This window comes from Camelus ferus, chromosome 9 (genome assembly GCF_009834535.1).
Source record: "Camelus ferus isolate YT-003-E chromosome 9, BCGSAC_Cfer_1.0, whole genome shotgun sequence".
NCBI classification, from domain to species: domain Eukaryota; kingdom Metazoa; phylum Chordata; class Mammalia; order Artiodactyla; family Camelidae; genus Camelus; species Camelus ferus.
The window spans coordinates 65455204-65473658 of NC_045704.1; the positions used below are offsets into that span (position 1 = coordinate 65455204).

At 38.6% G+C, this 18455-nt stretch overlaps 1 protein-coding gene across 1 annotated transcript; it reads left to right on the forward strand.

The window, feature by feature from the left end:
• Positions 1–3152: 3152 nt before the first annotated feature.
• C9H1orf146 (chromosome 9 C1orf146 homolog) lies at positions 3153–18454 on the forward strand. The gene is made up of 6 exons (XM_032487086.1): positions 3153–3279; positions 8080–8186; positions 15268–15361; positions 16875–17043; positions 17447–17525; positions 18199–18454. Exons 2-6 carry the CDS (start codon positions 8118–8120, stop codon positions 18331–18333), a joined length of 546 nt encoding a protein of 181 aa, XP_032342977.1. The 5' UTR covers positions 3153–3279; positions 8080–8117; the 3' UTR covers positions 18334–18454.
• The last annotated feature ends 1 nt before the right edge of the window (position 18455 follows it).

Here is an 18455-nt window from a genome sequence, read left to right on the forward strand (position 1 = left end):
GGAAAAAAATACTGAAGAACATTCATTACCATAGATCTATCAAAGCATTCAAGTCACTAAGTAGATTTGAGGGTTTGCTGTCACTTCTGAAACAGGCATCTTGCAAAAAACATTAAGCTATTTTTGTAGTCTCATAACAGGTTGTCATTCTGCAAATAATGTGGAAATATGGCATTGCAAGGTTTATGAAATATATATTTCTTATTGATCCTATGCTTTCAAGTTGAAGCTTACATTTTCAATCCAGGAATTAATAATTTATTGAATTAATTTTTCATTATAACTTTCTCATAGCTGCTGAATTAAGAATGTTCTGACACTAAGCAGAAATGTAAGTTGAACATATCTCTGTGTAGGCATCCTAGGGAGCAGTGAATCAGGGAGCTAGGATGTTACAGAGCTGTCAAGTATATTTGTGTATTCAGTTTCAATACATTTGGGCCTGAGTCGTGTAGACATCTTTAAAAGCACAACTTAAACAGCTTTATTTGTTCTAGTAATGAATGAATCGTGGTAATACATAAGCCTCCTAAATAAAATCTCGTTAGCAGGGTTAACTGTCAAACATTTATTTCTATCACTTAGGGCCTCACAGGTCACCATAAGGACTTTAGCTTTAATTCTGAGAGAGTTGAGGGTCATTAGAGGGTTTTAGAAAAAAACATCCACTTTCTGCTTTAACAGGATTACCTTGGTTGCTATGTTGAAAAATGACTTTAGGGAGCAAGGCATACATAAACAGCGAGAGCTGTTAGGAGGCTACTGCATAATCCAGGTGAGAAGTGACAGGTGGTTCAGACAAGGGAATGGTAAGGCTCTGGACATATTTTGAAGGCACAGACAACAAGATTTCCTGATGGATGAGATAGGGCATATAAGGGAAAAGCAAGGTAGTTAAATTTAACAACAGGAAAAATGTGAGTTAATGGGGTTCAGGATCGCAGGGGGAAATTAGAAGTTCAGTCTTGGACATATGAAATTTGAGGGGTCTGTTAGTGGAAATATTAAATAGGCAGTGGCTTATACCAACCTGGAGCTCAGGAGAAAAACTAAGGCTGGAGATAGAAATTTGGGATTTGTCAGCACATGGCTTATATCCAGAGTTGACGAGATCACCAAGAAAGTGAATAGAGTTGACCCTTGAACAAGAAGGGATTAGGGGCACTGGACCCCATGCAGTCAAAAATCTGTGTATAACTTTTGACACCCCCAAAACTTAACTAATAGCCTCCTGTGGACTAGAAGTTTTACCAGTAAGATGAATAGTCAATTAACATATATTTTACATGCTATATGTATAATATACTGTATTCTTACAATAAGGTAAACTAGAGAAAAGAAAATGTTATTAAGAAAATCATAAGGAAGAGAAAATACATTGACTGTATGGTACTGTACTTATTGATATGGTAAGTTCACGTCATCTGTTTACAAGATGAATCATGTCAGTCACCTGCATCAGTATTGTCTTGTATGATATAAAACACTGTAATGTTACATGTATTATTGACACTAGATATCAAAACGAAAAGATAATGTGGAAGAGAAATTCATTTTTATTTACAGGTATAACCATGCATTGATAACGAAGCAGCAATATGATTGCTTTATGGTAGCCTAATGTTTTCAATATATTTGCTTCTTGGTAGCCTAGCCTATACACTAATGAATGAATCATTAAAAAAAACTTTATGGCATACAGTATTAGTTATATAATATTGGAAACATTGTTACTTTTAAAAAACACTTATCTGTGATAATAGGCTGATATGCAGTTTCTATAATTATGAGAGGCATACGGTATGGTAATGTAACTCTTTGAAAGCAAAATTATAAAACAGTATGAAAACTAACATACTGTTAACTTTATATTAAAGCACTCACCTTATGTTTATGTAAAGGTAGACTATTATCTACATGTTTTATGCATTCACAACATGCCTAATTTTTTCTTAATTTTTTTCAGTATTTCTAGGCTAACAGTTTGTAAATTTTTTCATATTGTCACAAACCTCAAAAAGTTTTTCCAATATATTTAAAAAAAAAAATTCATGTATAAGCTGGGCCCATGCAGTTCAAGGGTCAACAGTATAGCCAGAGGAGAGGCCCAAGGATTGCACTTGGGGGTGCTTGCAAGAGGTTTGGTATTGAGGTAAAAATAATAAAGGATTTGGAGAGTGGCCAGTGAGGTTAGAGGAAAACCATGAGAGCATGTTGTGGGAAAGCTAAGGGAAGAACGTATTTCCAAGAGGAGGAAGTGATCAACGGCAACAAATGATGCTGACTGGCCAAGCAAAATTAATACTGAAAACTGCTGAATTTAGCAAGGACTTTGACAAGAGCAATTTCTGTGGCATGGTGGAAATAAAAAAGCCTAACTGGAGTAAGTTTAAGAAAGAACAGAAGAGGGATTAAAAATAGAATTTACATTAAACCCTTTTGTGTTTTACTGTAAAGGAGAGCAGAGGAATGGGAAGGAGAGCCCCTTGGCAACACCAAACCCTTCTGCCCACACGGCTGCTGACTCAGTTCCTTGGGTCCTCAGACCCAGGAAGTGTGACTCGAGCCAGGTCTTAAGTCTTCTGATCTGCCTCGTCATGTCTTGACAGACTGCCCAACAGAGGCAGCAAGAGTGCGCCTAATTTTAGCATCAGTTACAGGAAACGCTAGATTTACAAAACGGCTACCTTAAGGAATAATTAATACATGCCCCACGTGTACGCCAAAGGATTTACCTGGAGCACGTCCCCACCCCAGGAATACATGTTTTCTAAAGTAAGACACACAAATAGCTTCCTGTTCTAGCCACTGGGCTCTAGGCGAGCGGTGGCTTTTCTTTTTCATTTTTGAATTTTACAAACTGTGAGCACCACTGCCAGCAATTTGCGGAGCTCAGGCAGGGGTCCCCAGGGGAAACACAGACCTCTGTATGCTGTATTTATAGTCACTACTGAAAACGTATTTTTCCACAATCTGGATAAACCAGAGCGTAAATTGTGAGATATCAATTCCAGGCAACTACATCTAACACCAAAACAAAACAAAAACCAAACCAAACAACACCGCCCCCCCCCCCCTTCCGCCTTTCCTTGACCACTCACGGTTTGGAGCAAACTCGGCCTGTGGGGCACCGGCGCGCGGGCCGTAGGCTCTGCGCCTGCGCGGGAAGGCGGGCGCGCGAAGACGCCGGGCCGCTCCCCCCGGAAGCGCTTCCGGCTGCTCACGGAAGGTTCTGGAAGTTCGGGAGAGGCGGCGCGGCGCCGACGACCTGTCGGTCAGGTATGTTTGTAGTCTTGCGGCTGAGGCCGTGAGGACCCGGTTCTTCCCGTGTGTCTTTTCCGTCGTTTCTCTGCCCGTGTGTTTCCTCCTCAGGCCGGCCGAGCTCAGCTCTTCCCTCAGGGCGGTGGCGGGAGGGCGTGGACGCCCCTCACCCTGGTCTCCCCGTGGGGGTCGTGGGGAGAAGGGCTTCGTTTCGGAAGCTCGGCCCTCCGCCTGCGCTCCTGGCGCCTCTCGCCCCGCAGCTCCCCGGAGCGGAGGCGCCGCCGGGGCCGCGGACGTGCCCGGGACCCCGGGGACCATAGCGGGGAGGGCGGCGTCCGGGAGGCCGCTGAGCAGCGTGGAAGTTACTTAAATTTGAAGACCGGGTAAAGACAACGCCATGAAAGCGGAGGCCCTCGGGCCTCGGAGTGGATGAAGGCGCGGGAGGCCGCCGGCCGGCTTTTCATTTTCGGATGAGGAGGCGAGCCGGGAGGACGAGGTGTGGTCGGCGGCCCGCAGTCAGCGGCGCGGGGCTGGGCCGCCGGCCTGGGGGCTGCCCAGGGCCCTGCTCTGTTTCGTCCTCGTTTGCGAGTAGTACCTCCTGCGGGTCTCCGACCCCTCCTCCCTTCTCACTCAGTAGTGTACAGAATCGCTTAACCTCTCTCAGCTTTGCGTGAATTGGTTGAGACTGTTTATTAAACCTACACAGAGAGGAGGGAAGATTTCAGCGACGGTGCGGGCATCCCTCGGAGACACTGGGGTGGGCTCCAGACCGCCTCAGTGCCGCCGGGAAGCCAGTCACGTGAATTTTTTGGTGTCCTGGTGCATGTAAAAGTTATTTCAGACTACAGCGTAGTCTACTGCGTGTGCAGTAGCATTGTACCTTTCAAAAATGTGCATACTTTAATTTTAAAATGCTTTTTAAAAAGCTACTTATCATCTGACAAGGCAGAGTTGCCACAAACCTTCAGTTTATACAAAAACCCCACAGTATCTGAATTGCCACAAAGCGAAGCAGAGAGAAAACGAAGTGTGCGGTGTATTCTGTGGGTGTGCCATCAGGTGGATTGTCATTAGCTGAACAGTCAATTAAATTGTATGGGAGGAGATAAAAATTGCAGTGCCTCCCCCAGCCATTTACTCGTTCAAAAACAGTTTTTGAGTGTCTGCTTTTTGCCAGGTGTTGGCGACAGTATTGGATAAAACAGGTGTCCCTCCTCTCATAGAGCTAGTCAACTTGTCATTCATTCATTCATGCAATAAATGAGGAAATTACAGAGCAGCTGGTTTCAACCCAGCAGGAAGAACTTTCTAATTATTAGAATTGTTCAAAGAATAAAACTGCCTTAGGAGATGTTAATTCATCATCACTAAAAGTGACTTTCATTTAGATTAGTTGGTTTCTAAATTTTGCTTTAAACTAATTTTGTATTAAGTAGCATGGAGTTTATAAATTTGGTTGACATTAAGAAGGTTGTGATTTAGTGAAAATGAAATATATTTGTAAGTAATTTTGGACACAATGTGGTAAGTGCTCAAAAGAGGTGTTGTAAAATGCATTCTGAGGAAAGAGAGGTTGCTTTCAGTTTAGGGGACCAGGGATAGTTTCTTACAGGAGATAGGATTTCTAATGGGTCTTGAAGGAGAGACAGGATTTTTAAAAAATAAACTTTATTTTTAAGAACAGTTTTAGATTTACAGAAAAGCTGAGACAATAATACAGTTTATCCCAACATACTCTATATCTAAATTTTCCCCTATTAACATCTTACATTATTATGGTATATTTATTACAATTAATTAATTAATACTAGTACATTATTATTAACTAAAGTCCATAGTTTCCTCACTTTTTAACTTAATTTTTTTGTTGTTCTGGGATTCCAACCAGTATACTATATTACATTTAGTTGTAATATTCCCTTAGATTCCTCTTGGCTGTGACAATTTCTTAGACCTTTGTTTTTGATGACCTTGGCAATTTTGAGGAGTGCTGGTCATATATTTTATAGGATGTCCTACTGTTGGAATTTGGTGTTTTTCTCATGATAGGACTGGGGTTATGGGTTATTGAGAGGAAGACTACATGGTATCAAGGTATGTACTATCAACATGATTTATGACTGTTGCTGTAGACTTTGACCACCTGGCTGAGGTAGCATTTGTCAGGTTCCTCTAATTTCTCTTGGAGACAATATCAAGAGATTTGTCTCTAATCCCTCATTTATTAATTTGTTCAATCATTTATATCCATGGGCTCAAAGATTTATTTTACGCTTTGAATTATGAAAGTGTTTTATGTCTTTTGCTGGTCAGATTTTCCAGTGTTGACCATTGTGATCTCTTTCAGTTGGTTCTACTACTCTTTTGATGTACCCCTCTCAATGTGGGTTTTTTCCTTTGTTTTTAATCAGATTGAGGGAACTAAGAAGGGAGAAGGGTAGACTTTGGGGAGAGGAAAGAAGAAACAAATGAACACACATGCAGGCTTTTCCATACCACCTTCAGTGCTAACCTGCTTCAAGGAAAGAGTAAAAGTAGGCAAGAATGAGCAGCCACAGATTGTGGAACAGTTATCAGCACCATGCTTTTCAGCAACATTTCAGCGGAGTTTGAAACACTTTCACAGCAAAACCATTATAACAAACTTTCCAAACAACTGTTAACCAACAGAGTTTTTAAAGCAGCTGACATTGTTACTGAAATTAGGTTGGGCTGCTTGCTGCTCAAAAGCCAATAATTCAGAGACAAGTCAATAGATAGGAAAGGTGCTTTAATCAGAAAAGCCGGCAATCTGGGGAAAAGGTGGACTTGTGTCCAGAGACCAACTCGAAGATTCTGCTCAGCCATGGTAGTTTTCAAAGGGAAAAATGAGGGGAAGAATCACAGTGAATTATTGTGGCAGGAGGTTGGGTTCTGCATCATTCTCCATTGCTTGCAGACCGGCTGACTCTTCATATCTTACCCAGCGATCTGCCTGCAGGATTGCTAAGGGGGCTTTTGTAGGTAGAAAGCTAATCATTCTTTAACTGCTTGGTTCTCCCTTCTTTCTTCCTTTTGTCTAGGAAAAGAATAAAACAGGTTAGACAAGGGCTGGTGTGCATTCTGGAGAGCATAAGCCAGGAGTTAGTTTCAGTTGCTTAGTGATCTCATTCCTGTAGTTAGATTCTTTTAAGGTGAGAGTGGAACATAAATGGGCAAATAGGAAACGGGCAAAAAGTTGCTTTCAGTGTGGTGACTCTAAAATTTATAGGGAAGGAAAAAGACCAAAGAATTGCTACAGCACAACTGAAAAAGAGTAAGTTGGAGGGATTCTCATACAGATATCAAGACTTTAAAAAAAAAAAACCTATGATAATTAAAAACAGTGTGACATTGATTAGGAATAATCAAACTGAGCAACTGAATAGAATAGAGAACCCAGAAACAGGCCTGTACATATAAGGAAACAACGTATGAAGAAGGTGGTATTGTAGACGACCAGGGGGAGGAAGGATGACTGAATAGACAGCGTTAGGACAACTGGATAGCCATACTGTAAAAAAATTACATCAGAGCCCTGCTGCAGACTCTATACAAAAATCCAGATGAATTCAAGACTTAAATTTGAAAGGCCCAACTAAAAATTTGGAGGACAGTGAAAGAGAATATCTATGACTTGAGAATAGGGAAGGATAAGAAACAAAAAGCACTAACCATAAATGAAAAGATTGATAAATTTGAAAATATTGAAAATTTTAATTTGTATGTATCAAATATTACTATAAAGAAGGGGAAAAGACAAGTACAAACTGAGAGATAACACCCATAGCTGATAAAGATTGATATTCAGAATAGAAAAATGCTACCAATGAGTGAAAAAAAGAAATCTAATAGAAAAATGGGCAAAAGACACACGCTTTTCATACAAGTGGAAATATGGCTTACGGGTGTTAGTCTTAGTAATCAGAAAAGTGCCAAATTTATGCCATATTGAAATTTAATTTGATGCTACTAGATTTGCATTAGTTTTTACCTTTCTTCTCACCTACCTGCCTCAGACATAAATGCCTTTAACTTTAACTCACTGAATGTCTTGAAATTCTGTTACCATATCATTTTCTTTTCTTTCTGATTGCCAGTGTATGGTGCTTTGTTGGTGGTGGTTTGCTATCTAGAACACTCTTTCTTCCCTTAGTGCAGTGGTTCTTAAAGTGTGGTCCTCAGACCAGCATCAATAAGTATCACCAATACACTTGTTAGAAAAGCCCCACCCTGAACTGTCTTTTCAAGGGTGTTTGTGTAGTCAATAACTTTGTAAGTTAGAGATAGTATTTCCCTCTAGGAACAGAGGGCAGGTTTGTTTTCAAGGTAAGCTCAGGGTTCCTTTCCTATAGCACAACCTATTGTATGTGCTGCTGTTACCTGGCCTTGTCTTGTCACCCTGTGGGAACTGCAGTTGGGGAACTGCTGTAAGGAAATGATGATGCTCCTATTGTTGTGAGTAAAAATCTGTCCTTGCTAATCCAAGTCTCATGTTTTTTGCTGTACCTATGAAACTTGCAAGTAGGATGAAACTCCAGACCTTTTACAGTCCTTGACACAAGTCTGTCTTCTTTAAGTTAGTGCCCTGGAAAGGGAACAGTGGCTTTTAGTAATTGTTATTAGGAAGCGTAATATCCAACGAGCTTAATGTATAACAAGACAGATCATTTTTCAGCGTCAAATTTGGACTTTCAAATACTCTTCAGAATATCTCCATTACCCTAATTTTATTTCTATCTTTAATTTACAGATTCATCAAACATTTCTATGTGTTCTTTTTGCTCTTATTTTTCTCAGATTGTTGGCACCATTAGATGCTAGGTTGATCCAGAGAGATGGCTGAAAGTGATGGAAAAGAAAAAGTAAAGTGGACAACCACCATTATTATTAGCTCATCTCTTAAGGTAAAAGAGGCATTTGGGCCATTGATCTTTAATTAAAAATTAAATATTTTAAAAGATCTTTAGCTTGATTATCCAAAGTTGTGTGAATCAGCAAGTACATAATCTGAAGTATGTTTTAAAGATAAATTATAAACTTCACTGCATCCATTTTCCTACCTCTCTAAATATTTAAAGGTTGAAATTTTTCTAAAGTTCTTTTTTTCCTAAGCCTGTTCTAATGGAGATGTTAAAGGATTCTGGAAACAATAATACATATGCACGTATATATTACTTAAGATTTTTTGAGAGGTAAACAACAGAAATCAGTCTGTCTAGCCGTAATGGCATTGGGAAGAGACTGTCTCCCTACAGTTCAGCGGGGAAGGGAATGGGAAGTTGAATGCCTGAGGGTAGGTGGTCTGTCCACGTTTTTGGCTTATCAGCCGATAGGATTTCTCCACTGCCCTGATACTTACTTTATGGACGCCAGCTGATGCCTAGGGTGAAAAGGCAAGAAATGGTTGTTCCCCAGTAAAGAGGAGAGAGGCTAGAATAAGAGTTCAAATATTTTTTATCCACCCTGTCCTTTCACTGCCACCTTAAGCTGCATTTTGCTCTATTGGCTTTAGCCATCTAGCACCGTACCACATACCAGTTTAAGACAGCCTTAAGCCTCACTGGAATTTTTCATGCTTCTTTCTGTTAGGTTTCTCTAACCCATACTTCTCAAGATCTTGTTTCTGTAGCTTTTCCAGACTTATTCTGAGAGAGAGAGCGTCAGCAACCTATGCTGATTTGCCAAAAAGAAATACTTTTAGTTCACTTATTTATTATGTTTACCCGTCTTGCTTTGTGCCTTCTATTTGTCCCACCTTTTCTGTTTCCTTTTTCTCCTCTTTCTTAACTCTTTTTGAATTGATTGGTTATTTTTTCTCATTTTTCTTCTTAACTAGTTTTGGAAGCTGTATGTTTTTCTATTTTTTAGTAGTTACTCTAGAAATTTTAACATGTATACTTAGCTCCACAAAATCCAAAGTAAATAATTATCTTTATTCTTCTCTTAAATGACAAATGAATCTTAGAACACTGTATGATATTCTGTTGTTATCATATATAGTCTAGTTGTATCTATTTTTTGACTCCACAAATTATTATTATTTTCTGAAGTTAGCATTTATTTATATTTACTCATGTCTTTGTTATTTCTTTGCTCTTCTATCCTTCTTTTGGCTCAGACCTTCCATTTTGGATCATTTTCTTTTTTATCTAAAGAATACAATTTAGACATCTCAATGAGGATCTTTTAGAGGCAAAAACCTCTCTGTTTTTGTTAGTATTGAAATACAGTTGACTTTTGAACAATGTAGGGGTTATGGGCACTGACTCTGCACAGTTGAAAATTCATGTTTAACTTTACATTTGGCTCACTGTATCAGCAGTTCTGCATCCAAGAATTCAACCAAGCTCAGATCGTGTAGTACGTGTATTTATTAAAATTAAAAAATCCACATATAAATGGACCCATGTAGTTCAAACTCTAATTGTTCAAAGATCAGCTGTATTTTTGTTTTCTCCTTGATCTTGAAAGATATTTTTAAAAATCAGTTTATCTGAGGTATTACTTACATGCAGTAAAATACGCAGCTTTTAAATATATAGTTTAATGAATTTTGACCAATGTGTATACCTCTGTAACTACCACACCAATCAAAATACATAGGACATTTTCATTTCTCTAGAAAGTTCCTTAATGCCCTTATGCTGTTAGTCATTTTCCAGTCTGTCACCTCAAGGAACCATTGAACTGATTTTTCACAATAATTGTTTTTGCCTGTTCTAGAACATCATATAAAGTGAATGATACAGTTTGTACTCTTTTGTGTATTACTACTTTAATTAAGCATAATACCTTTGAGAGTCATCCATGTTGTTACATATAACAATAATTCATTATCCCTCTTTGCTGAGTAGTAAGTAGTTTGTTGTGTGAGTATATCCCAGTTTATTTTGTCTATTCACTGGATATTTGAGTTGTTTCCAGTTTCTGGCTATTATGAGTTAAGCTGCTCTAAACATTCGTGTATAAGTCTCCGTGTAGACATATGTTTACATTTCTCTTACAAATACCTAGTAATGTAATTGCTGGGTCTTATGATGACCGTACGTTTATCTTTTTTTTAAATATATATTTTTATTGAAGTATATGTATATTTATAAGAGATTACAGAATTGTTTTTCAAAGCTCACTACAAATGAACATTGAATCCATTTAACTAAAATAAAACTAAGTGCAGGGATTATGGTTTTATACTCCCATCAACAATGTATGAGTTCCATTTGCTCCAAATTGAATATATATTTTTCACTAGATTTACAGTTATTTTTCTCTCAGTGTACTGAAGATTTCTTTACTAGATTCTGGCTTCTATTGTTGCTGTTGATAAGACAACAGTTTAGTTGGCACTTTCCTGAAGATTACCTTCTATAGATTACATTCTGTAATTTTAAGGTGTGGATTTCTTTTTATCTTTTGAGACCTCATGAATCTGTGAATTGGCATCATTTACAAAGTTCTTATCCATTATCTCCTTCAGTATTACCTCTGGTCTATTCCCTTTCTCCTTCCCCTGAACCCCTATTAAATATGTGTTCGATCTTCTCATAATATTCTCCATGCATTTTGACCTCTCTTTCACCTTCTCTGTGTCTTTGGGCTACAATCTAGGTAATTTCATCAGTTCTATCTTGCATGTCAGCATTTCCCTCTGCTCTTGTTAAACTCATCCATTGAGGTTTTTGTGAGGTTGGGGGGGGGGTTATAACTTTTTTCAAGCTATAAAATATACATGGGGGTTCATTTTAAAAATGTGAACCATTTAATAGTTGTATTTTATTATAAAGAGACTACTATGTACCCAATCAGGTCAACAAATAGAATATTACTAATTCCCCTTTCCCCTCAGGACTTTTATTAATTGTATCTATGACCTAATACTAATTATGTTAGATGTTTATAACTTTGTTAATTGTATCAAATGTGTATAACACTTAATAATTTTCTATAACCATAATGCCCACATTTAATATTAGTTATGCAGTTAAATGGATTCAGTGTGCACTTCTAGTGAAAAAGATAGGTCTTCCCAACACCTGACTTTATTAATGATCTATCAGACAAGCATTAAGCATAGATGAAATATTCTTTCCCTGAAGGAGCAAGAATTGTCAGACGTGGCTTTCAAAAATGTCCTCCAAGGGGCTTCAAGATGGTAGAATAGAAGGACATGGAGCGCATCCTCTCCCACAAATATGTAGAAAATACATCTACATATGGAACAATTCTCACAGAATGCCTACTGAACTATGGCAGAAGTTCTCATACATTCAGAGCTACAAGAAGGATCTCCACATAACTGGGTAGGACACAAAACAGAATCAGGATGGGACCTGTGTCTTGGGAGGGAACAGTGAAAGAGGAGAAGTACTCTCGCCTTGGAAAGCACTTTCAACAATGGGAAGAGTAACTGGAACAGAAGGAGAGCTTTAAACACTTGGAGGACAGTATAGCAGCCTCTCTGAGGTAGACAGAACAGAGAGAAATCGGCATGGAGGGTCCATGCACTCTCCAGCCCAATATGCAAGCCTGCTGGTGCACACCAGGACTGGGTGCTGAAGCTTGGGCTTCAGAGGACAGACCTGGGGAAAGGACCAGGGTTGGCTGCACGGAGACAGCCTGAAAAGGCTAGAGTGAGGTACTAGCAGGACAGAGCATGAGTCCACCTTAGAAGCCCCATTGTTAATGTGCTCTCACAAAGGGAGAGGCAGGGCACCACCACAGCAGCCTCCTTCTCCGGAGCTCACAGGGTGTGACTCTGCCATAAAAGACCCAGTGTAGACAGTTCTCAAGAAGGGAGGGATGCAACCCAGCCATGGCAGTCTCCTTGGCTTCCTCTGGAGGGTCACAATCACTGGCAGGTGGCCCCAAGCAGAGGTGGGGCTGAAATCTGATCCCATTCCCAGGGACTGAGTGACTTAGGAAGTAGGACTGAAATTTGAGTCCTGTCCCAAGCAGCACTGGCAGATTTACATCACCAGTGCTTTTTGTCAGCTCAGCACATGTGGGATATGCAAGCAGAATACGGGTGTATGGCTGGGGGCAGGTCCAAAGCTAGTAGCAGGTGTGTACACGCAGAGGTGGGGCTGGGGTCTGGACTGACTGTATCCCATGGCAGTCCAGGTGAGACTACACACGAAAATGGCGTCCTGGTGTCCAGCTTCAGTGGATCTGCCCTGGTGGCTTTGTGAGCACAGCGCCTGAAGGACACCAGGGCAGGCTGCCTGCATTCCCACAGCTGAGGCAGGGCTGAGGGCAGTGCCAACAACAGTGGACTTTGTGAGCCTGCACAGCGGGTGACAGGTGACACCACTGAGGGCGCTTCCTGGTAGACATCTCCTGCAAAGGAGTACTCAGCAGCTACTCTCCCAGTGGAAGTGCTTAAGTACCACCTATTTCACACTGCAGCTCAGAAGTGAACCTGGGGGCATCTACTCCAACAACTGCTGAGCAGACTCAGCTCCTGACAGGGCCATGACAACTGTAGAGCAAAGAGGAGGCCCCACTCAACATCCAGTGCAGACTTTGGTCACCACAGCATCAGTCACACTCCCATCAAGGAGATAATAACACCGATCCCACACAGGAGAAACGTGGAAGCCATCACAACAAAAATTTTAGACACAGGCAGGCTACACAAGGATGCTCCCACATAAAAATAGCCTTTCAAGACCACAGTAGATACCTGTTACTCCTAAACACAGAGTCAGAGAAATATGAGTACAAGGAAGAAGCAGAGGAACCACTCCCAATTAAAAGAGCAAGAGAACCCCCCTGAAAGAACAAACGACAAAATAGACCTCTCCAGTCTACCAGAATTTGAGTTCAAAAAGGAGATGATAAAAATACTGAAGGTATTAAGAGAGGCTGCTGATAGAAACTCTTAAAGAGGAGCCAGTTAAAATCAGAAAAAACAGTGCTGAAGATGAAAGCCGAGCTAAAGGCAGTAAATAGCAGACTGAACAATGAGGAAGAACGAATAAGGGACCTGAAAGATGGAATAATAGAAATCACCCAGTCAGAACAGCAGGTAGAAAAACAAATTTAGAAAATGAAAACAATGTAAGATGAGATAATATAAAATGTGCCAATCTATATATGATAGGACTCTCAGAAGGATGAGAGGGAAAAAGGCATCAAAAAAATATTTGAAGAACTTATGGCTGAAAAGTTCCCAAAACTGAAGAAGGAAACAGATATCCAGGTACAGGAAGCATGAAAGGTCCCAAACATAATGAACTCAAACAGACCTACAGCGAGACATATTATAATTAAAATGGCCAAAGTCAAAGAGAAGAATCTAAAGACAGCAAGAGAAGAACAGCTAATTTCTCTACAGAAATGTTGCTGGCAAGATATATTCTAAGTCCTGAAAGAGAAAAACCTGCAAGCTAGGATACTCTACCCAGCAAGATTATCACTTAGAAAGGAAGGAGAGAGAAAGAATTTCTCAAACAAAAACTCAAAAAATAAAGCAATACTAAGCTTATTCTAAAAGAAACACTGAAAGATCTTATACTTAATGCTAAGAAATTATGTTGTTTATCTGAAATTCAAATTTAACTGGATATTCTGTATTTTTATTTGCTAGTCTGGCCACCCAAGCCCTATGGCATCTATTGTATATAATGAAGGAACTTCGCTCTTGTGCATTTAGATGACACTAGTTATGGGAGAATTGAGAAAATAGTCACTCACGTAATTTTCTTTGTTCCGTTTTCAAATGAGGAGACCTAATCGAGAAAGGCTGCCGTAGGGTGTGCTTCTGCAAGGTGCTTGGGAGCACTAATAATACAGTATCACCTCAATACAAGTTTAAAGATTGAAATCGTTTGAAGCTACAGCCCCTGTGACAGCTTTTCCACTTTTGTCAAAAGCTCTGTTCAGCCTCTCATCTGTTTCTTCCTGAATTGACAGATGCTCTCAGGGGAAAAAAAAAATGGCCTAAATGCTGATCTCTTATCTTCGAATTTCTGTATAGATCTTGGCCTTGTAATCTTTCACTATCCTGCTAGCTCTCTGGTGCATTCAAGCAGAGTTTTTAATTGCCTAGCTTTTCTAGTTGCCTTGAGCAGGAGGGTTGGCCTAAATTACTTAGCCTGCTATCGCTGGAAGCAATGTGTAATTTTAAAGCAGGAGAAGAAAACTCACGGGAAGAGTCATAGTTGAGCTCTAAATCAGGATGTTAGAGTAGCGTAAAATACTGTTTAGGGAAGAAAGTATGTATTCTATTCCTAATTCGAACCTGTGTACTTAAAATATACAAGTTCTGAGGCAAAATAGTGAAATAAAGTTAATACATCTATTGGATTTTTACCTACTTGGAGACTAACAAGCTTGAGTTTTAACCAATCAGGAAATACTATTTACCACTTAATATTTGTCTCTTGGGTAGTATCTAGTTATTTGGGTAGAATAAGAAATGAGTTTTGAAATGGTTAGTATTTAAACCAGCAGTGCTGTTGCTGTCTTCATGCATGTTTTCTAAGTTACCTAAAGCTGAAAACATTGTTAAAGCACACTAAAAGTAACTGTAATGTAAACATGCATCAGAGAATTGGTTGTCTTCTTGTCGTGTCCTGTGTGGCACTTCATGGTTCTGTGAACTGTCTAAGAAAACACACCACCCTCCACCTCCCATTTACACCTTAGTACTTGTCAGAATCCCTGTCCACTTTGTTCTTTAAAAAGTTTGCGTTTGCTTTAATAGTTTAGTTAAAACTGTCCTTAATTTCTTCCCTACATAACTATAGTATACAGTTCACTTCCAAACCCAGTGTGTTTCAGCAGAACTAAATATTTTTACTTTTTTTTTTAATGTTTTTTTTCTGTGTAGAGAGAGCACATGTAGTGTCTGTTGATGATCAAATCTTTAAGTGGTATAGCTATAAAAGAAGCTATTAAACTTATTTAATTTTTTTCATTAGCTTTAATTAAAAATTATTTTAAGCATATCTTAAGTTTGTATTTCTGACAATTTTTTTAAAGAATTGTGAAGTTGCGACTGCCCTAGAAAATCGAAGCCACAAGGTTCGGTACTCAAATTCAGTGAAAAATGGATCAATTATATTTTCTCTTTCTGGTACAGTATACTTGTTAACTTCCTTTATTTAAATTTCTTATAAAATACATGAGGATAAATTCTAATAATATGGTAGTTCAGTAAACAAGTAATAAGCTTAAGGTGTTACCTTTTGGGAGAGGTAAATATATAACACTGTCACTGCTGCAAAAGCAGTACATATGGCCAATTACAAAATATATTCCTTTTTAGATTACAGTTGTTGAGCTAAAGCTGAACTAGTGGATCCCAGTAGAGGATGGTAAAAATACTTTGGAACTAAGATGAACATGGAACAAACCCACGGTCCCCAACAATTAATATTTAAAGTATTATGCTTGTTAACAAAGAGGCCAACATCACATTGGTCAAAATCCATATACAAACACAATACAGGAGAATGTTTTTTCATGAGTTTGCTGAACAATATAAACAAATGCTAAGAGAACCAAATGGGGGAAGAAAAAAAGAAAAGTGGGGGCCAGTGTTCCTGAAATCATAAAACTGTACAATTGTGAGTCATGGGCAAAGTACAGGAAGAAATTAGATTAGGGTATGAGGAAGCTAGGAGCATGGGAAAGGGGCAACTCCACTTGTCCTTGGGAAGTGATAAGAGAGGTAGAGGTGAGGATTTTATTAGGATGGTTACAATCGATCTGTACTCCAGTAGAGATTTTGGAAGACAGAAACTTTAAAAAGCTTCTAGAAATAGACCTCTAGACTGAAAATGCTCCAACCTCAAGCTTGTCCTTCCTGGTTGAATAGGGAGCCATCTAGGGAGAAGTAAAATATTTTTGGTGACTCCTGCTGTGTGCATTGGCCACTTCATATGCATTCTCTTACTTAATTCTTTTAACAAACCTATCAAAGAACTATTATTTCAAACTTACAGATGAGGAAATTTAGGTTCAGAGAGGTTATTTTAAGTATTTAGCCCAAATTCACTCAATTAGCATAATCAGTCACTTCCCTCAGATTATGCCTTCCTCTTAGCTTTTAAAGAGCTAATTAGATTAAATTTCCCTTATGGATCATTCTTATAGGCCTGATAACTGTTTCAGAGATCCTTGATACCTGCTTACTGAATGTATTAATTTATATAATACTTTATATTCTGCTACAAAATTTCTCCAAGAAAATATTGAAGGCTTGCTTAAAATTACTTTTCTTTAGTTGATGTCCAGCTTTTAAAAATCATTATAACATGGAAAATTAACCTGTAAATAAAATTAGTCATTACCTTCATTGTGGATAGTGCCTTAGTCTGAAACATAGAAGTTACTGACCAAAAAAGTTTTTTTACCTTAAATATTCAAATTAAGTCATCCTTTTTCACACAGCACTTCAAAAAACTACCTAATTATTTTGTTGTGTAAGACTTTTGTTATAGTAATTTCCATCTGTTATGGGTTGAGGGCCTGGACACTTATAGCTATGTTTCACTTATACCTACTTTTGTTGATTTTACTGAGTTAACAAAAAAATTTGATCAGTATGATGAACTGACATTTTCTATTCCACTCACCTTTCCTAGGAGTTGCATTTTTATTGATGGATGCTAAAGAATGCTTTATGTCTACTGAAGAGGTATTTCTAGCCGAAATTGAGAAGTTTATTAACCTTCACCAGAATAGTTTTCTGGTTCTGTCTGCTGCCCTCCACGGGCCCCAGGAATGGAAGCTAATGTTCAGGATTCAGCAGAGGTATGGAAGACTATCACTACGGACCTATTTTCCTTATTTTATTTATTTCAATTCTGAATTCTTTCAGGCAAGTGAATTATGTTTTGCCAAAAGATAAACGCTATAATGTTAACCTATCATATTTAATAAAACACAAGCCAAATGGCTATTCTGCAAATCACAGTGACAAGTTTCAGACTTGATGTTGATTTATGGGATTCTCCTGCAAGACTAAATCAGAAGTGAACATTTTTTAGTCAGTTGAGTTCTGGCTATAAAGCCATACCAAATCCTCTGTGGAATAAGGCAGACATGAATGAAACAAATGACAAAGAATAAGAGGGTTTGTCTCTTCTTTCCAGTTACTTAAAAAACAGATGTCAGTAAGCTATATGATCTATTTAACTTATGAATTATTTTTCAGATTCCTGGGTAGTAACTTACGGATACTTCCAGTACACAACACAATAAATGCTATTAATCTTATGTGCACTATAGCTAAGGTAAGTCATCTGAGCAAAATTACACAGATTCCACACTCATACACTTTATATAGTTCTTGACTTCAGAATGCACACCCTCTTCAGTAGAACTGACAAAATACTCAACTTTTGTTCCCCTCAGAGAAGTTGTCATTTGCACATGCAGCTCGTTCCCAAGCCCGAACCCAGCCTCTCGGGTCTTCTCAGTTTACTTCCAGTGGCAGCTACCAGAATGGCTCATTTGGGGCTGAAAGAGCGTTTGGCCACATACGCGTTGTGTTGACCCTATTGGTTACTTAAAGCTTTCTTCAAGTTCTCAAGTATAAATATTAGGAGACATGAACTGTCAGAGTACATACTATTTTACAGAATGCTTTTCTCCAGTTACCCACTTTCTTTTCATGCTTGTCCTTCTCTGTGAAGTGTGCTCCCAGCTTCCCTAGGCAGAGTTAGGCGTTACACTTGGAAGAGATCTCCACGGAAGCAATTCTTACAGTATTCTACTTGTTGGTTTGCCACACCTTGTTTGAAACACCTTAAAGATAGAGATCAGATATTTTTCTATTACTCTAATAACTCATACACAGTACTGACTGATACTTGTTGAATAAATAAAGTTAGGGATTTTATGATGTGACCTTGTAAAAATACCTTACTTCTCTAAATAATGTTGCTTGTTTATATCTTCTTCCAGGTCACCTCCAAAGCATACATAGACAGCATCTGCTACAGAATGATAACAACCAAAGCTCACATCATTGAGAAGAGTCCTGTTTGGAAAACACTTCAGAAGATAAAGCTAGGTAGTGATTCATTTAATCCAAATTAGATTATATATGTGTTCTTCTGGAAGAATATTAAAATAATTAGACTGGCTAAATTATAATGTTCAAATGTATATTTAAAGATTTTAATATTTTTAAAATAAAATGGCATGCAATTAAAACTGAT